The sequence below is a fragment of the Nicotiana tabacum genome, chromosome 20 (genome assembly GCF_000715075.1).
Source record: "Nicotiana tabacum cultivar K326 chromosome 20, ASM71507v2, whole genome shotgun sequence".
NCBI classification, from domain to species: domain Eukaryota; kingdom Viridiplantae; phylum Streptophyta; class Magnoliopsida; order Solanales; family Solanaceae; genus Nicotiana; species Nicotiana tabacum.
The window spans coordinates 2,249,029-2,268,918 of NC_134099.1; the positions used below are offsets into that span (position 1 = coordinate 2,249,029).

Below are 19,890 nucleotides of genomic sequence, written 5' to 3' on the forward strand. Positions count from 1 at the left end.
CGCTCTACTTTGTTAAGGATCGTTTGGTTGGAAATAAGTTATCTCATCTTAATTATCTCAGGATTAGTTGTCATATGATTAGTTATCACACCCTCCTATAGGGATAAAAAAAAATACTACAATACCGAGATTAGTTATATCACGATTTTATTCCAATCAAACATGAAATAAACTCAGCTAAAATTTAATTTTGAAATTAATTATCTCGTATCCCTCGTACCAAATGAGCCTTTAGGGTGATGAGAAGGATAGCCATTTCTGTCTTTTTCGGACCCTTCTTTTCAATAAGAGGAGGCTATTTTTGCTCACCAGATATTTAGGGGAGAAATTCAAAAATAGTCAGATTTACAAATGGTCATTCAAAAATAGCCGCAGTTCCAAAAGTAATCGAAATTTAGCCACTTTTCATGTGAAGATAAATATGAACAAAACCATTATTCAAAATCCAGAAAAATATTCCAGCATAATATACTAGAGTTCCAGTATAATATATCGGTCCAGCATAATATACTGGAGTTTGGAGCATCGGTGCTCCAGTCTCCAGTATATTATACTGGAGCCAGCAAAGTATATCAGTCTCTGTTATATTATGCTGGACCGGTCTCTGTTGCAGCAAAATAGTGACTATTTTTTAACGACTTGGCAAACGCTGGCTATTTTTGAATGACCAGTCCGAAAACTGGCTAGACTGTGCTATTTAACCGATATTCAGGCAGTTGCACAAATTGCAATTTTAGGCCACTTTCTACTTTTTCTCCAGTTAGTCCGGTAGGTTAAATTTGTCTGTAGAAAAAACACATCCAGCTAGTACTTTTAGAGCGAAATTCACTCACTGAGTTAACGGGATACAGAATTAACGAATACCCAAAAAAAGGCCATATTGTCAAACAATCCCTACAAAAGCGCTTCGTTTGGTCCTCTTTCGAAATATAATCAGTAAATTTAATTTAACAGTCAAAATGAAGAGAAACAACTCGAGTACATAGAACACAGAAAATTTAACTAGTGTAATTAACACCTCATTATGATAGTTCATAATTAAGAAACATACTCCAACCAGCTTTCGGAACCGATTCGCCCCACGTAAATACACTTTAGTAAATTGCTACCTATCAAAGAGTTATTCATTGTATGGTTCCAACCATCTTTCAAAACCGATTCGCCCCACATAAACATACTTTGGTAAAGCGCTACCTATCAAAAAGTTATTTATTGTATGGCTCCAACCAGCTTTTGGAACCGATTCGCCCCACATAAACACACTTTGGTAAAGCATTACCTATCAAAAAGTTATTCATTGTATGGCTCCAACCAGCTTTCGGAACCGATTCGCCCCACATAAACACACTTTAGTAAAGCGCTCCCTACAAAAAGTTGTTCATTATATGGCTTCAACCATCTTTCAGAACCGATTTGCCCCACATAAACATACTTTAGTAAACCGCTACCTATCAAAAATTTATTCATTGTATGGCTCCAACCATCTTTCAGAACCGATTCGCCCCACATAAACATACTTTAGTAAACCGCTACCTATCAAAAAGTTGTTCATTGTATGGCTCCAACCATCTCACCACAAACCACTAAGTGGTGCCAAAATCAATATCCAATGTTAAGACTATGACATATTTCTCGAAGTACCCTCCTATCAAAAGGATCTGAAGCTAATGATATCTAACAAGAGATACTCAGCAATGATTGAATATACTCTTCTGGCTCTACTCATCACAATAAAAAGAATTAGCAATATACATATCTAACCCCTATGTAGTCTCCCACCTTAAGTTACTTCCTAGATGCTAAGAGTAAAGAAAAACAGCATACATACCAAGAGAAACACATATACTTGAATTGAAAGGCTACCAAGTAGTACCTAATAGTACCATATTGACTTCCATGTGACACATCTATGGGGAGCCTTAAAGAAACGATAAAATTGTCTCCATATGAGCTAGACTGTCTACATCACACCCCTTGGGGTTCGACACTTCCCCAAACCCTGCGTGAATGGGGATATTTCGTGAATCGGGCTGCCCTTGATTTATATTTCAATTGCTTCATCAACAGTGCAAATGCTGGCGAATAACTTAATTATTCCAAAACAGCTGATATTTAATTTCAAACTGATATTGGAAAAAAACGCCTTCGACTGTTAACCAGCACCAAGAAGACACCCCAACAATCAATAGCTTAGTTTTAGCTCCAGGAACATACCAGAAAGAAAAGCAAGCAGGAAATAAGAGACACTGAACTGCCCAGAAAACCGAAAAAGAATAAACATAGGAGAGACTTATACCTAAATAGTCTATTAACTATTAGTCTATTATTACTACCAAATAAAGTCATTTAAAAGATAATGTACATGTCATGGGGAAGCTACATTCACCACCATAGTAGCTCTATCAAAATCCGCTAGATGCTATAAATAACACACCTACAAATTCAGGGCAGTAAAAAACAGACTGCTAACTCTACTATAAAGTGAAAACGAGGAGCATTATAGTGCCAGCTTAATATTCTTGGTATTTCTTTCAGTCTTTTGACCTCTGCACAGGCATTTTTACTCATCTGCTCATCCTGTTACCGATCTTTTGTTCATAACCTCTCTGAGACTTTAGCTCAGTTTGTTTCTTTACTATTTTCCGCTCCTCTCCAATCAGTATTCAGCCCTTGCCTGGGGGCTGCTTATCCATTTACTATTTCTTTTCTTTTTTTCTTCTTTTCTTTTTTTTTATTTTTTTATATTTCTCTTGGCCTCATAATATAGATAACAGCATCATAACTTAAGATTAGAGCGAGTCCTCACAAAATCAACAGCTGCACAGATTGGTTCTCTGGGCTTTGGTTACACCACAGGCTGAGGAGAATCTCGAGTTTTCACCTTTGGCAGAAGAAACTGAAATCTGGGTGATTGACCTGAAGCAGCGTTAGCCAGTTTTCAGCAGACTGCAAAAGCGAGCTCATTAACTGTCTTCCAGATCCTCCATTTGGGGTCCAAAGTGAGGCTTTAAACTTGTATGAAGCAAGGCCAAAAGCAGGCAATGGAATCTTAGGGACCGGATCCGTATCACTCGGACATGTTACCGCCGCAGGATGAGCACTTTGACTTCCTGCACAAAGTCCATGTGCAATTTCAACAACTCACTCGCAACATAACAAATTTAGTTAAATGCCAAAAGCAACCCACAATAAGCTATGTAACATACTCTAAAATTTAATACATACTTCACCAGATAGAACAATTTCAGCCTAAATTATTAGTGACCTACCATTTTTAGGGAATATGCCTACACACACCTCATGTTATGTTACCATTTCGAGGTCCATAGTATTTGTCCACACATCGTAAAGTAGGAGGAAGAAGTAGGCAGGCGAAGGAATAAAAGAAGTGAAACATGGGAGGGAAAAGAAAGGAAACAAACAAGAGATATTTTAAGTTCCTGTGCTCTCACCCTCCCAACTCTTCTCCCTTCCATGACCATAAACGGAGAGCAGATTTTATTTTTAATGCCAATGTAAACATTTTTACAGTCATGACTAATTTGTTCACCAGGATGCTCAAGAATAACAAAACCTAAATTCAAGAAGAGATTGACTTTCTAACATGCTAGAAAAGAGTTAATGAATTAAGGTGGACATCTTTTTCACGACTAACTTTCTTTAACATATTAACGCCCCGGTTCTTTCCCGGACGACATGTGAAATTCAACCGAAGAGAAAGTTGAAAATTTGGAGGAAATCAATTTTAGGTTTCGTAAGTCATTCAAACCAAACACTGCATCACACAAACTAAGTCTTGTTCTAACCTCACTTTTAATGACACCAAATTACCAATGGGAACTTCCAATTTCTTGCCATTCTATTCCTTTCAGACTATATACTTCAAGATACACAACACAGTGCTTAAAAGAATATTATATTCTTATTCCTAATAAAATATTTTGAAACAAACGAAAATCTCCAATCCACTTCATTTCAGCGAGACCGAAATAAATTTAAAAAAAGGAAGAGGAGACTTCGCTACACAACTTTCACATGGATTGTGTTTTTCTTTTATGTAGCTATTTTGGAAGCTTCTTGAATCCTTATTAGCGGATCAAATGAGTAAAATATATTGATTGCGATGAATTTAAGAAGTTGATACGGTCAATCACTCTTTGTTTGACAGTGAATAATTTCTTTTCTTTTTTTATCAAGAACATTAAGGAAATATATGATTGTCACATACTAATACAGATGAAAATACATAGACAAACGTCAAAAAACACCACATTACATTATGAAAAGAATACACACAGTGATATGGATGGGTAAGAAGCAGTAGTTGTAATATCCAACCGAAAAACAAAAGCAATCTAGGGTAGAAACTGTCAGATACCTGTCATGGGTGTATGAAGAGAATGAAAGGTCAGAAAACAAGCGTCCAAAGCTTTTAAAGTTGGTCCAGTAGGTATCCGGTAAATTGGATACCTGCAAGAGAGACATCAGCATTACAATTCAAGATACAAAAAATTACACTCATATGATATGCGCAAAGAAAAACAAAATACCAGGCTACAGAGATCCAACTGGAAGGAAGGAGATCACAACTTCTCATTGTTTTTAATTCCGGAAAACGTTGAGCAAGATCAGATATCTACAGAACAAGAAACATAAAAGAAAATATGAGATATAATAAAGAAGCAAGAAGGGTAACTTATACATTACTCCCCATAGATGAAAGACAAACGAAAACTACTTTGAGGAAGAGGGAGGAAACACCAACCTTATCTGCCAAAGGTTCACAACCGTAAGGCTGACCATGCTCAAGATACTCAAACAACAAGGCACCCTGAGAAGACCCAGATTCACCCTCATCGCTTGAAAATCCTTCTTGGAAGGTAGCATTCCTGTCTCTTAATGATAACCGGTCAATACTAAGGGAGCTTTCACTTGTTTGGCTATGATACATCCGCTGCTCCCTTGTATAATTCAAGCAACGTCTCTCATGTTCAGAGTCACTGCTTCCATCACTACTAGAATCCCGGAAATAGTCACTATCACTTTCCTCACCTGGTCGCCTACTGTGTAAGAAAATGCAAGTCAATATCATAGTTTTTTAAAGTTACTCATACAAAATTTAAACAACTTCAATTCAAGATTCAGACCCTTTCAGAAAAGAGGAGGGGGTGAGGGGGTAGTAAAGAGACACAATGATGCACATTTACAACATAAACACACTCATAATACACAATTTCAAGCTATAACCGACCTGTCCACCCATGTACAATCTAAGGAGTGCATTGAAATCAACAATGTCTCAGGAAAGAGCAGAATGGTATCAATGATACATCAAAAAGATGCATGCAGCAGAAAGAATGGCAAATTGAAAATTCCATAGCCTTTGACGAAATATTCTGCTCCTACAGAAAAAACACATCGTGAATAGGGAAAGGCAGGTTTAAGGAGGGAGGGAGGGAGAGAGAGAGAACATGGCAAAGTACAACTGAGAAGCCCGGTTCAGTGCTGACCAATAAAAATAGATGGAATAGCAATGAGCTACTTGCCTGAATGACTAGGACATCCATTTCATAGACTCTGATAATGCAAATATTTCTTTTACTGAACACGTTTCTAATATTCACTTTATGGTACTTCGGAATAACGATATCAGTTCTTCATTCAACTGCTTGAATGAGCAACTAGGGACATATCCACATCCTAAACTCCCATTTCTAAACAAAATTCTAGTCAAAAATTCCCTATTATTAAAATAAAAAATAAAAACTGGGGAAAAAGCTCCGTATTATTCTACTCATACTTTTGGTGTAAAAAGGAAATTCCTTATTGTATAGAAAGTTGGACAGATTTTCAAGAGGCCTAACACATGAAATTTCTTTTCTTTTTTTTTGAGAATGGAATTTCTTTTGTATAGTTACACCATCTTGCCATGATTTTTAACAAAAGACCTTGATTTATCAAAATAAAAGAAAAACAACAACCATTAAAAAGAAAAACTGACAATAAATAATAGCTGTGTCGAAGTGAGATCCGTCATTTCATTAGGCACTAGGCAAATCAATTCACATTTCACTAATAGTAACATGAATTGGTTAACATATAAAACTTAGATGGGATAGAGGCATAGAGCAAGCAAATTGCATGAAATAAGATGAGATAAAGGGAAGGAAAGCAACCGAGTGCGAATCAAAATGTTGGGTAAGTACAAAAGTTTATTCAATGTAATTACCCAGCATTTACTTAGTGCTAGTTTATTTTAAAAGAAGAGCACCCAAGGGTGTGGCGTTGAAAATCATGAGGTCTCACGTTCAAATTCCAGCAGAGGCTAAAACACTAGGTGATTTCTTCTCATTTATCGAAGCCTTGATAGATCGAATTGCCCAGTATCTATGGTGGTGGGAGGTAGCAGGTACCCCGTGGAATTAATCAAGGTGCGGGCAAGCTAGCCCGGACACCATGGTTATCCAGGAAAAAAAATTACTCCCTCCGTTTCAATTTATATGTCTTGCTTTCCTTTTTAGTTTGTTTCAAAAAGAACGTCTTTTTCTATGTTTAATAATTCTTTAACTCCCAGAATCCACATGGCATTTTTGGTACATTACACACATCTTTAGTTTAAGACCACAAGATTTAAAGTCTTCTTTACTTTTCTTAATCTCCGTGCGCAATCAAACTAAGACACACAAATTGAAATGAAGAGAGTAGAATAAGAATTTTTTTCATAATGTAAAGTTTTATTAATAAAAAGTACCAAAGATGGTGCATACGACTGCATCAACAGCAGCTTCAAAAGAAGAAGTTTGCTTCTTATCAAAAAAGAAACAAAAGCATGTTGAAGTTGTATATTGTTCAAGAAGGAACTACAAGTATGGTAAGAATAAGTTAATTTTAAAAGGTGAATATTAGGTTGAGAAGGGATCAAAACCTATGAAAAAGCATTCACCAAGTAAAATCAACAATTTTATACTCATTCAGGCCTAAATCGTTATGCAGGCATACTTCTAGATAAATTTACTCAGGGCGCTATTTGTATGACAACGAAGGACTATAATGGGAGTGGGACAAAAAATTCTTTCTAAAAAAAACAATAATTGACTTGAAAGAAACTAAAATCAGGAATGCAGAAGTTCCTTCACTGTTTCACATGTCAATGAGATGGTAAAGGTTTTATTTCCATCTATATACACTAAGGTGAGAGTTGAACGTGTTCTTTGGACTCCTCAATTAGTGAAGTGCAATAGGTTTTGCATCTATCCACAAACACTAAGTTAGATAGTAACAATAAGGTTTAGGAGCAGCTGTAGCTGATCAGACAGCTCTTATAGAAGCAGAAGTTTACAGGTCCAAAGAAATGTGCAACAATGTTAAGAACAACAACAACCCAGTAAAATCCCACAAGTGGGGTCTAGGGAGGGTAGAGTGTACGCAGACCTTATCCCTACCCCAAGGGGGTAGAGAAGTTGTTTCCGAATGCAACAATGTTAAGAGGCCATCTAAAAAAGGAGACTGAAGTACTTGGTTAAAGAGCCACATCTCAAATTCGGGTACCAATTTGATTTATAGCAATGACCCACAAATCCACCTAAAAGCTCATTCGGTAACTTTATGACATTGCAAAGCGGAATGAACTTTTTGCCATCCACTTTTTTATTGAAAAGATGCAAATAGAACTATTTCTCTATCACTATTGCGTTTAATTTTTTCTCGCAAAACATGCTTCAGTAACAACATGCGGAAAGTGAAAGACACACAAATAATATATCATCCAAAGCTTTTCCCTAGCTGAGTCCTGATAATCTGACCGAGAGTATTAGACACAATTTTGCATTAGTGCCACAACTATTGTGTATCAGCATTTCATGTAAAAACAAATAATCATTACTTACAAAGCCTAAATATACGCAATAATAATTGTGGAACTGAAATAAGGATCAAGGAGTACACGGAAAACCAGAGAATACAAAACAAGCATCTTCAGTGGGGTATTGAGAGCATCGATTGATGTGGCCGGCAATTTGACTAGGCCATGAGTAACAAAAACTAAGTTTAGGCTAAATGGGGAAGGAGAAACCATGCAAATATATACCTTGTTTTTGTTGAAGCCTTTGTCGAGTCACCATACAACTGAATACCTGACAAATAGGGCACATAGTACTGAACTACACTATCACCTTCATTCAACACCAATGGAACTCCAGCTCCATATGCACTCCATTCTCTAAAAGACTCCCATAAGTCACCAAGAACAAAGTATGGCTGAAACTCCACATCACACGTCCTCCAACCCCTCATAGTTGTCTGTTACAAACACAAACATTTGTCGCTCAAAACCTATATTCTTAACAATAAAAATAATAAAATTTTCAACCATACCCTACTGACAACAGCTAATTATCAATCATATCCAGTAAAAGATAAAAATGTATATCAATACAACCACTTTTCAATCAAAACCTATAATATTAACAACAAACAACAGTTAAATTTTCAACCATACCAATAAAAAACAGTTAAATTATTAGTCATACCCGGTAAAATATTAGAAATTTATATAAATACAACCATTTTTCAATCAAAACCTATAATCTTAACAACGAACAACAGTTAAACTTTCATTCAAACCCAATAATAGCAGTTAAAGATTATATATTTATACTAAAACAACCACTTTCAATCAAACCTAAAATCTTAGCAACAAACAGAAGTTAAATTGTCAACCATACCCAATAAATGATTTAAATTTAAACTAATACAACCATTTTCAATCAAACCTATAATCTTAGCAACAAACAGAACTTAAGTTTTCAACCATACCCAATAAAGAACAGTTAAATTTTCAACCATACCCAGTAAAGATTATAACTTTAAACTAATACAACCTTTACAATCAAAACCTATAATCTTACCAACAAACCACAGTTAAACTTTCATTTAAACCCAATAAACAACAGTTTATCAACATACCCAGCAAAAAGATTACAACTTTAAACTAATGCAACCATTTTCCGTCAAACCTATAATCTTAACAACAAACAACAGTTATATTCTCCGTGAAAATACCAACTAAAGTAATATTCCCTCAGTCTCAATTTGATGCGCACAGAGTTTACGAAAGAAAAGCGTACTTTTGAAACTGAAACTTGTGATCTAAAACAACCTATACATTTTTGTAAAAAAAAGTTTAAGAGTTAAATTATTTCTAAATTTAAAAAGGTATTATTTTGTTTCGGACAAACGAGGGAAGTACAATTTTATACTAATCCAATCGTTTAAACACTTGAATAACCCATACAAACACAAACATTTTCAACCAAAACACATATCAAAAACCGACAAACAATAGTTAAATCTTCAATCAAAAACCCATAAAAGAGTTTCATAATTTATTAAGACCTTAGATAGATATTGAGCAGGTACTGAAGGAGAAACAGATTTCAAAAACCGCTGAAGATTACAAAGCGGCGGGGGCAGAACATCCGTCGGCGGCACGGCAGATACCGGCTCATCAGGCGACTCATCGGCGGCAACTTTCATTTTCGGCTTCGTCGGGGAATGAATAACGGCGACATCACTCTTAGCTCGCCGGAGATTATCCTCACTGCCGGTAGAAAAACTCCGATTAACATTCCGGCGAAACTTCCCCGCACTATAAAACCGATCTTCACCGTTAAAACTCCGATTAAACTGTAATCCACTCCCCATCATATCTCTATATATCAAAACCCCTAAAAATTATCAAAAACTTTTAAAAGTATCAAATCTTTTCTCCTTTTGTCTAAATTTCTATGTCGTATATATTGCGATTTATATATGAATTTTACGAAAGGGCTAATTGATTCTCGTAGAAATGAATCAAATTAGCCACAAATTAAAAAAAAAAAAAAAAAAAAAAAATTTGTGAGAATTCGACGAATTTGGTGTTTATGAAGAATTTGTAATAAACCCTAGCAATGTTGACTCAGATCAAATTATTCAGGAGTTGTTTGTAAGATATAGTTAAATAATTTATCAGAATAGCATGTGGGTGTGTATAAAGAGAGAGAAAAACTCAGTTGAAAATGGAAGAGAGAGAGAGAGGGAGAGAATAAAATTTGTATGGGCAAGAGAGAGTGGGAATTAAGTGGGAAGAAGAAAACAAGGTTATTTTGAATCTTTTTTTTATTTTAGTTTTTTTATTTGCTAGTTTGTTATTTTTACCAATTTTTTTAAGTAGTGGAGTACTATTTTTCCTAGAAAAAAAAATAGCACTATTTTTTCCTTAATTTTAAGCAGCCATGGCCAAAAAAAAATTTTAAAATACTGGAATACTGCCGTCAGACTTGTTTATAACTCATCCTTATATAACAATATTTCACTATAAAAATCAAATTTCATGTTCTGTTATAATATATGTTTTCTGTAGCAGCAAGTCGTTATAATATTCAAAAATATTTGGAACAAACAAGCATGTTATAGAGATGTTTGATTGTACTACTATTTTGCTAGTTTATTTTAAGCAGTATTATAATTCGAAGAAAAGTGATTTTTATAGAATAAATTCGTAATTTCTATAGTATTTTATTGTAAATATTTCATTACATAGGGATGAGGAGTACATATTTATCCCGTGAGAAATTTAAATTGGTATTATTACATTATAATTTTTTGGTGTGGATTGGGGTCATTTATTTTAGATTTGGAGATATTTAAAATTTATTCATCTAATTAAAGTATAATTGTTTACCCAAAATATAAAACAAAGCATAGTACTTAGTTATGGTAAAAATGCTATAATTGGATATAGATTGATGTTGTAAACTATTTCTGCACTCTCATTTTCATTTTCTAGATTTTGGTAGATTGTTGAAAATGTTAATATCTTTCCAAATACTTTAACAACAAAAATCATGGACCAGATTAGAAAATAAATATTTTACCAAATCTTGTAAAGTATAATGGAAAATGAGGCAATAATTAAAATAAACTTTTAGGGCTTTTTCATTTTGTACCCCACAAATAAAAGCATACAGCACACCACATGCCGAGTCTTGTAACTTTGGAACTGATTTTATGTAGAAAATAATATGGACTATTAAGGGTTTATGAGCAATCGATATTTATAATAAATTAATGAATATAAGAGAAGTGATTTTCTTATATATATTTATCACTTAATTATTATTATAATAATAATATTTTAATTATAAAATGTTAAAGTTAAATTATTTGGTTCAAAACAGATAAGGGAGGTATACAAACAAATACTCTTTTCTCCATTTTTGGTTAGAAGTTTTGGCTCGAGCCCTATGAAAAGTATCGCCTTTGGTATGAGTGCTTATCTTCAAAGTGAGATTTTTCGACCCAAATTCGAATTAATTAGGTTCCAATACAGACATAGGCATCCAACCCTTTGGGTAGGGGGTCATTAGAAGACGGTAACTTAGAAAAGTTTATATATATCTTAAATAATAAGTATATATTTTGATTGTCCCTAAAATTCAAGTTTTAGGCAACTGTATTTGTCGATTTGGGGCACAACTAGACTTTATTGTTCTACTTGGGTTCGATTCCAACTCTAGCATTTGCTCAAATATTTATGTGAAATTAATGTTCCCGGCTTTTTAAAATTCTGAATCCACCGATGAATATAGATGCCGAAAATAAGTTATTTTCGCATAGGAATTATGTGAAAAGTTGAGGGCTTTTTAGGAATAATAAGGAACAGTGGAATATGAAACATTATCTTATGGGTTAGGACAGAACAATATAATGGCTAAGACAAAAGGTGATTGGTTCAAACTTGAAACAATTGGATTAGTCAATGAGAGTTGAACAGACATGTGTACGCTAAGATATCGAAACTGTGTCGTTTTCTTACCTAAGTTATCATCCCAAGAGAACTCTGTCCTCTTCTTGCCTTACTTATCGACAGGTAAAACACCAATTTCAATATTTGACATAAATACTAGAGCCCAATATCTCTATAATATTCTCGTTTGTTCCAGATATTTTTAGTTATTATAGCAAAATATTATTATATAGAACGTATATTATAACATAACATAAAAATTGATTCCAAAAAACTTGATTTTTATAGTGAATGATTATTATATAACGATGTTTTTATAGAGAGGTCTGACAGTAAATTATGAAGTTTCTCATCTGTAATATTTCCATAAGACCATATTTTTGGCATCAAGTATTATTTCAATATAGCCTAAACTCTAGCTTCGCCCCTGCCTCTAGCGTCTAGGCATATGCAGATCAGGGGCGGAGCTAGCCTTTCAATTGCCAGTTCGGCCGAATCTAATAGTTTTAATCCAAATATTGTAATTGTATTAAAATTCATTAAATTACATATAAATTATTAATTTAGCATTCAATAACTTAAAAAGATTATAATTTCGAACTTTTAAATTTTAAATCGTGGTTCTGCCTTTGCTGCTGATATTTTTGGTCATGGGTAGTTCGAACTCATTTAAGGAGTCTCCCACAAGTGGTTATTAATTAAATCATATTATTAGTATAATTTTCACTACATTGGATCTTTCAAATGTACGTGCGTTGGAGAGTTGTTTATTTTAATATAAAAAAAATTAGTACTAGTATTTAATAATTTTTTTAATCACAAAAAACTAGCTAGTGCTTATTCTGCATGTGCATATATCATATTGGAACCCCACTTTGATATAAAAATGAAAGAATTAATTAACTTTAGATGGATTCCATTCACATGCCGTCAAAGGATTTTTAATTACCTACTATTTTTGAATTAAGAGATATAGTTTAATTTTAGTCTAACATAAGGTTTTATTTGCGAAAAACATTTTTTTACAAAAGAATTGACTTCGTAGGTTACTTACCAATGTTTGGTTGGATTGTTAAAAATGAGATATTTGTATTATAATGAAAACAACGTTTAAGTCTAACTAGTATTAGTATTTGCGCGATGCGCGGACACAAATTATATCAAATTGTAATTTATGTTGTTTGAATTATGTGCAAATAACCTTAAATTATAAACTTTTCATATAAAAATATAACATTAGAAATTAATTTTGAAGCAAGATATGAAATTATTATTCAAATCTCGTAGTAAACAACTTTTATTTTATTTGTAGCAACCTAATCCCTTGATTTTAGTACTTGTATTTCGTTTAGGTGTCAATATTAAAAAATACTAAATATGTCATGTTGTGATCTTTATTGTTTGAGCACATTATATCATATTATTTTAAGAAAATTCTTATTATCACTTTGTTTTTGACTGAAAGTCAAATATGTCTTATTCATCACATCATTTTATGCAAATTCTTTTTTATTTTTATTCTTTTCTTATAGTTATTGTATTATTTATTATTTAATATTATTATAATGTCATATAATTTTTTGTTAGCTTAATAATTTAATTAATATCTTGTTTATTATCTTTTTAATAGTCTTTAATAAATATAAATATTTTATTCTTGAAAATTGGTATATTTTTATGCTTGTATCCTGTTATTCGAAATTTTTTATCATTTAAATTTATCAGTAATATTTTTAAATATAATTTATTTATTTTTCAATTAATTTAAAGTATAAATCACACTACCTTTATTTTTTTATATATCTCTTCCCTACTATATTTTAAATAGTTTTTATATTAATATTTTACCTATAACCAAAATAATATCATATTTTATTTTAAATTGTAACTTTGAATTAGCCTAAAATATTAATACATAAGTTATTTGATTATTACGTTCCAAATATATTGAGTTCTCTTATAATTATTTTTGTATTAGATGCAGTTTTCTATTCTTTTTAGCTTTAAGATACAAATTTAATTTTTAATTATCATTAGTAAAATTACCTATATTAGAAATTAATTTATATTTTTAGTATTTTAATTTAATCATAGAAAAATATTTCTTAATTGTTTAAACACTTTATATCTAAATATTGTAGTAATATTTTTACTGTTTTATGTCTTTACATGACATTTTAAAAAATAAAAAAAATTATGAAATAAAAAAAATCTCATCTTAAATTTAAATAATTCTTATCATTCTATGTTGTAAATTGGACCGCATTTTCAAAATATTATGCTATACTTTCAAACTTAAACTAACTACACTCAATTCAGATATTAATCATAGGAAAATATTTTCTTAATTGTTTGAACACATTATATCTAAATATTATAGTAATATTTTCACTGTCATTTTATTTCTTTACGTAAATTTTTTTCTTTTTTAGTTTTAAGATTCAAATTTAATTTCTAATTTTCATAAGTACCTATATTATGTATTTTTAAATATGTATTTGTTTTTTTATTTTTCATAAATAAGACTTCAATTTCGTGGTATTCTTCATAGTTTGAGCATTCTCAACATAGTTTTAAGAACTTTCTAATCTCAAATTCAAATAGTCTTTCCCTTTCTTTCTAATAGTAAATTTTTAATAATTTAATATAATTTTGCTATTTTTTAATCTAATATATAGTTTTATTACGTTTTATGTTTGTAACTTTATTTAATATCATTATCACTACTATTCTTTATATAATAATATAGATAAATATATATAAATGTTTGTAATCATAAAATAAATATTTATTTTGTTTTAAACATATTTATAGAAAATTTTAAAAATTTTAAGTTTTGATAATATTTTTAAGTATTGTATATTTACATTTATTTTATTTTCTAAACTTATGATTTACAAATTTCCTCACATTATCTCTAATTTATTTTTATTATTCAATATTTTAGTTTTTGATTTTATCTATTAGACTTGAGTTATGTGGACTTATCATATTATGATTTTTCTTATCATAATATAAAAAACTTTCTCATCTCAAATTTAAATAAGTTTTACCCTTTTCTCTATAATAAAAAATCTGAATTGTTTTCTCTCTATTTATTCATATATATATATATATATATAAATTTGTAATCATAAAATAAATTTTATTTATTTTTTAAAATATTTCTCGAAAATTTTAAATTTTTTAAGTTTTAATAATATTTTTAAGTATTGTATATTTACATTTATTTTATTTTCTTAACTTATGATTTACAAATTTCCTCACATTATCTCTAATTTATTATTATTATTCAATATTTTAGTTTTTGAATTTATCTATTAGACATGAGTTATGTGGACTTATCCATATTATGACTTTTCTCATCATAATATAAAAAACTTTCTCATCTCAAATTTAAATAAATTTTAACCTTTTCTCTATGATAAAAAATCTGAATTTTTATTTTTTCTCTATTTATTAATATATATAAATTTTTGTAATCATAAAATAAATATTTATTTTGTTTTTAAAATATTTCTCGAAAATTTTTAATTTTTTAAGTATTGTATATTTACATTTATTTTATTTTCTCTAATTATGATTTACAAATTTCCTCACATTATCTCTAATTTATTTTTATTATTCAATATTTTAGTTTTTGATTTTATCTATTAGACTTGAGTTATGTGGACTTATCCATATTATGACTTTTCTTATCATAATATAAAAAAATTTCTCATCTCAAATTTAAATAAGTTTTACCCTTTTCTCTATGATAAAAATCTTAATTTTAATTTTTTCTCTATTTATTCTTTATTTTTAATATTATATTATTCAATAACTAATATTATTACATTGTCATGTGAATTTTTATTAGCTTGTTTGAATTTAATATCTATTTCTACCACTCATTCTAATATAATATTGATAAAAAAATTTAAAAATTCTCATCTCCAATTCAAATAATTTTTATCATTCTATTTTCTAATTTGGACCGCATTTTAAAAAAGTATGTTATACTTTCAAATTTAAACTAACTGCACTCAATTCAAATATTAATCATAGAAAAATATTTTCTTAATTATTTGAACACATTATATCTAAATATTGCAGTAATATTTACGTATAAAATATTCATTTGCATGATTTATCAATATTAATATGACTTTGTCATTCTTGTTATTAAACTATTTTTTCTTGATTATTTAAATTTTTTTACCTTATAAATAATTTGTATACTTTATGTAAGATCTTAATTTGCTGCTTGAATTTATTTAATTTTTAAACTCAATAAATTTTTAATATTGTAAGTAAATTTTGGTTATATTTTATAGCTCCAAAGTACAAATAGTCATAGCTTATCTCAATTTATGTCTTTCTATATTTTTTTACTTTTTTATTTTAGTTTTTTAATTAATTTTTACCTCCATATTTCTAGCTAATATAGAAGAAAATCTATGAGTGAATCAATATATATATATATACACACACACACACACACACACACACAAATATACATATAAATATAAATATAGATATAAAGATTGGATTTGTCTAAGATCTATTTGGATTATGTATAAGATTTATTAAACTACTTTCATTAATTATATTTCCATTTATAATTTTTAATTACTAATGTTGTCCTAAAATTGCCAAGTGACTTCATGTTAGCTTGCCACCTGGCTTAACCATAATGCATACTACTCTCCTTTTAATATAAAGATATGACCACTTGATTAAACTGAGAAATTGATTATGCCGACAAGTAATTAATAAATAGTAGGTTTCCAAAATTAATGGAACAAAGACTTCTTAACTTTGAGCTGGTAATAGACAATTTTTTTGTAGTACCATTTCCCCTTAAATAGGGCTATGCGGTACGAATCTAAATTAGTCGGATCAGTAAAATTCGAATACTTAATGAATAAACAAAAAGAAAAAAAGACAATATGATGACACAATTTAATATATGCACAACATTTAAAGTTTCAACACTGAAAACTCTTTTTTTTTTCCTTCAATTTTTATTTTTGAACTCTAGACTATATTATCAACAAAGATTGTGATGGAGTAGTAAGTATTACTTCATCCTTAATCAGATGTTTCGGGTTCGAGTCCTAAGTATAAGTCACCTTTGTTAGAAAGCCTTTACCCTCTGGTGTGGGATTTCTCTGCTCAAATCCGGATTTAATTGGACCCCAATACGTATAACGAACACCGAATAGGAAACCAAAAATAAAAAAACTCTTGACTATATTAACGCATTTCATTTATTCATACAGCTGTAGGTACTAAAGTGACTAGATTGATGAGAAATGATAAGATTAATTAGGCACTTTATTTTGATATAACACATGAGAAGGAAATATGTCTTTATTAATGAAAACGTCCAACTTACCTACAAAATATTTGGTATCCAAAATTCTTACCTAATCTTTAGGATTTGTAGGCCCCTGTGATCCATTACATTAATAATTCCTCATTTAATTGGTAAATTAGATGGCTAACTAATAATTAATTGTTTAATGAAGTAGATGGGCAAAGCCAATGTCTCGTGTCTTAGGTGGTAAAAAGAAAAGAAGTTAAACGGAAGAAAGCTCATTGTAATCAAAAAATAAATAATTATTTGCGATTTTATCGTAATTAAAAATTCATCTTTGGCTATTAAGCATGTTCTATATCTAATTATATCTATTTTTTAATTAAAAAAAATATAACGTTTCAACCCATTAGTATATTGTCCATTTTGGGTCTAGACCCCCACGACTTTAAAAGATGTTATTAGGGTCTAAGACATATTTTACTTATATATCTAGCATCTCTCCCGTGTTTTGTCAATGTGAGATTTGTCTAGTGTGCTATGCACCCCCTCTTAGGGACTCAGCGTCCTCGCTGAGGTTTGCCGTTTCCCCCACCATCGTTCAAGGTTGCACGCGGAGTAGCTCTGATAGCATATGTAACAACCAGCTCACTAGTAATATTATCCGGTTTTGGTCTAGGGCAGCACGGTTTTAAAATGCGTCACTAGGATCTAAGATATGTTTACTTATATATCTAGCATTTTTTTCGTGTTTTGTCAATGTGGGATTTGCCCATAATATTACCGTAAGATCTTTTTACAATTAACTATAGTTTCGTGTTTGAAATTATTTTATAAGAAGCACTTATCTCTTTAGTAAGCTTAGGTGGCATAAATCAACCTTAGTTGTGCTAGTGAACTTCGAATATTAGATAATTAAATAAATATATTTGAAATAACCTATATCAAGTTAAAGTTGAAATACATTTTCAAAACTATGAAACAGATAATGATTTTCAAATAATATTTATGTTGAAACTATTCAGAGGAAAAAACAAAAATGGTACTAATTAATAAAAGACTGTTATAAAATAAAGACTATAAAGTAAAGACAAGTATAGAGAGAAACTGATATATTATTCGAATTCAAACTGATGTACATAATGAACTGAAATCTCTTCTATTTATAGAAGAAAGGAAACTGTTGTGTAAGCTGCTACTATACCAGATATGGATAATCTTCTACTGAAAGCAATGTTTATCCATAACGGAGTACTGAAAGGATAAGCTTATTATACCCGGTATGGATAATCTTCTACCTGGGATAATATTTATCCATAATTGTGTACTGAAAGGATAATCTTATTATACCCGGTATGGATAATCTTCTACCGGAGATAATGTTTATCCATAACTGGGTACTGAAAGGATAAGCTTATTATACCCGATATGGATAATCTTCTACCGGGGATAATATTTATCCATAACTGGGTACTGAAAGGATAAGCTTATTATACCCGGTATGGATAATCTTCTACCGGGGGTAATGTTTATCCATAACCGGGTATCGAAGTGATAAGCTTCTTCAGGAAGCTTATTTCCAATAGAGTACTTAAATAGATAAACATATTTACGGTGGAGTCCCATATGGATAAGCTTCTTCAGGAAGCTTATTTACAACGGAGTACTAAATGAACATCCATAATATAATATATTTATAACACTCCTCCTTGGATGTTCATTAAAAGATAATGTGCCTCATTAAAACCTTACTAGGAAAAACCACATAAAAAAATCCCAGTGAAGGAAAAAGAGTACACATATTTAGTAATACGCATTGCTGGCTGCCTCATTAAAAACCTTATAAGGAAAACCCTGTGGGAAAAACCTTAGTAAGGGAAAAAGAGTACAGCGCGTATTTTACTCCCCTGAAGAAAACCTTATTTCAAATATTTGAGTCTCCGCATTCCAATTTTGTATACCATATTCTTAAAAATTGATGTTGGTAAAGACAATCTGCTGGATTGTCACTTGAACTAATTTGATGCACATCAATGTCACAATTTTCCTGAAGATCATGTATGTAGAATAATTCTAGTGAAATGTTCTTCGTTCTATCTCCTTTTATAAATCCTCCCTTTAATAGTGTTATGCATGAAACATTGTCTCCGTATAATATTGTGGGTCTTTTATCACATTCCAACCCACATGTTTCTCGAATGAATCACTGATCTCAATCATATGCACTCCCTGCTTGCCGGTTTGAAATCGAGCTTTATGGGTATCGGATAAATAACCTGCATCTGCATTACCAATACGATCTGCACCACTTTTGTTAGCATTAGCAAGATAAATAAGTGCACCATCTACACCGAGATAGAGTATTTCAGGACCAAGGAGCTCATCATCCTCTTCTAGAGTTTGGAACGAATCCTTATTCACTTCAAGTGATTGAATATTCATTGGTGTACTTAATGAGTACACTTTGTCCATGTAAAAGTATTTTTAAGACCCTCTTGGAGCTCTTCCGGAGTTCCAATAAGATTTATGTCACCAACATAAACAGCAAGTGTAACAAATTTTGATGACATTTTCTTTATAAAAATACATGGACAAATAACATAATTTATGTAACTTTCTTTCAGCAAATATTTACTGAGGCGATTATACCACACGCGCACAGATTGCTTTAAACCGTACAAAGATCTTTATAATTTGATCGAGTACATTTCTCAAGACTTTGAATTATATGCTTCGGGCATTTTCAATCCTTCAAGGATCTTCATATAGATTTAGCCAAATAAGTCATATAGGTTAAGAC

At 30.8% G+C, this 19,890-nt stretch overlaps 1 protein-coding gene across 2 annotated transcripts; it reads right to left on the reverse strand.

Moving 5' to 3' along the window:
* Nucleotides 1-2,296: 2,296 nt before the first annotated feature.
* Nucleotides 2,297-10,111, reverse strand: LOC107832260 (uncharacterized). 2 transcript variants are annotated; one of them, XM_016660078.2, is made up of 6 exons: nucleotides 9,394-10,111; nucleotides 8,087-8,298; nucleotides 4,766-5,060; nucleotides 4,551-4,636; nucleotides 4,379-4,470; nucleotides 2,297-3,110 (listed from the first exon to the last, which is right to left on the reverse strand). In XM_016660078.2, the coding sequence occupies exons 1-6, from the start codon at nucleotides 9,703-9,705 to the stop codon at nucleotides 2,878-2,880; spliced, it is 1,230 nt and encodes a 409-aa protein (XP_016515564.2). In that variant the 5' UTR covers nucleotides 9,706-10,111; the 3' UTR covers nucleotides 2,297-2,877. The 2 variants fall into 2 exon arrangements, with proteins under 2 accessions (XP_016515564.2, XP_016515563.2); XM_016660077.2 differs by having other exon boundaries at nucleotides 4,766-5,063.
* Between the last annotated feature and the right edge of the window lie 9,779 nt (nucleotides 10,112-19,890).

Bases quoted from the DNA above. Each gene is read 5' to 3' on its own strand.
- LOC107832260 (XM_016660077.2), bottom strand. From the start codon at position 9,705: ATGATGGGGAGTGGATTACAGTTTAATCGGAGTTTTAACGGTGAAGAT. The intron at 8,299-9,393 runs GTCTTAATAAAT...TGTTTGTAACAG, and splicing joins CTGCTCAATATCTATCTAAG to ACAACTATGAGGGGTTGGAG. The intron at 5,064-8,086 runs GTATATATTTGC...TTTCTTACACAG, and splicing joins AAGGCTTCAACAAAAACAAG to TAGGCGACCAGGTGAGGAAA.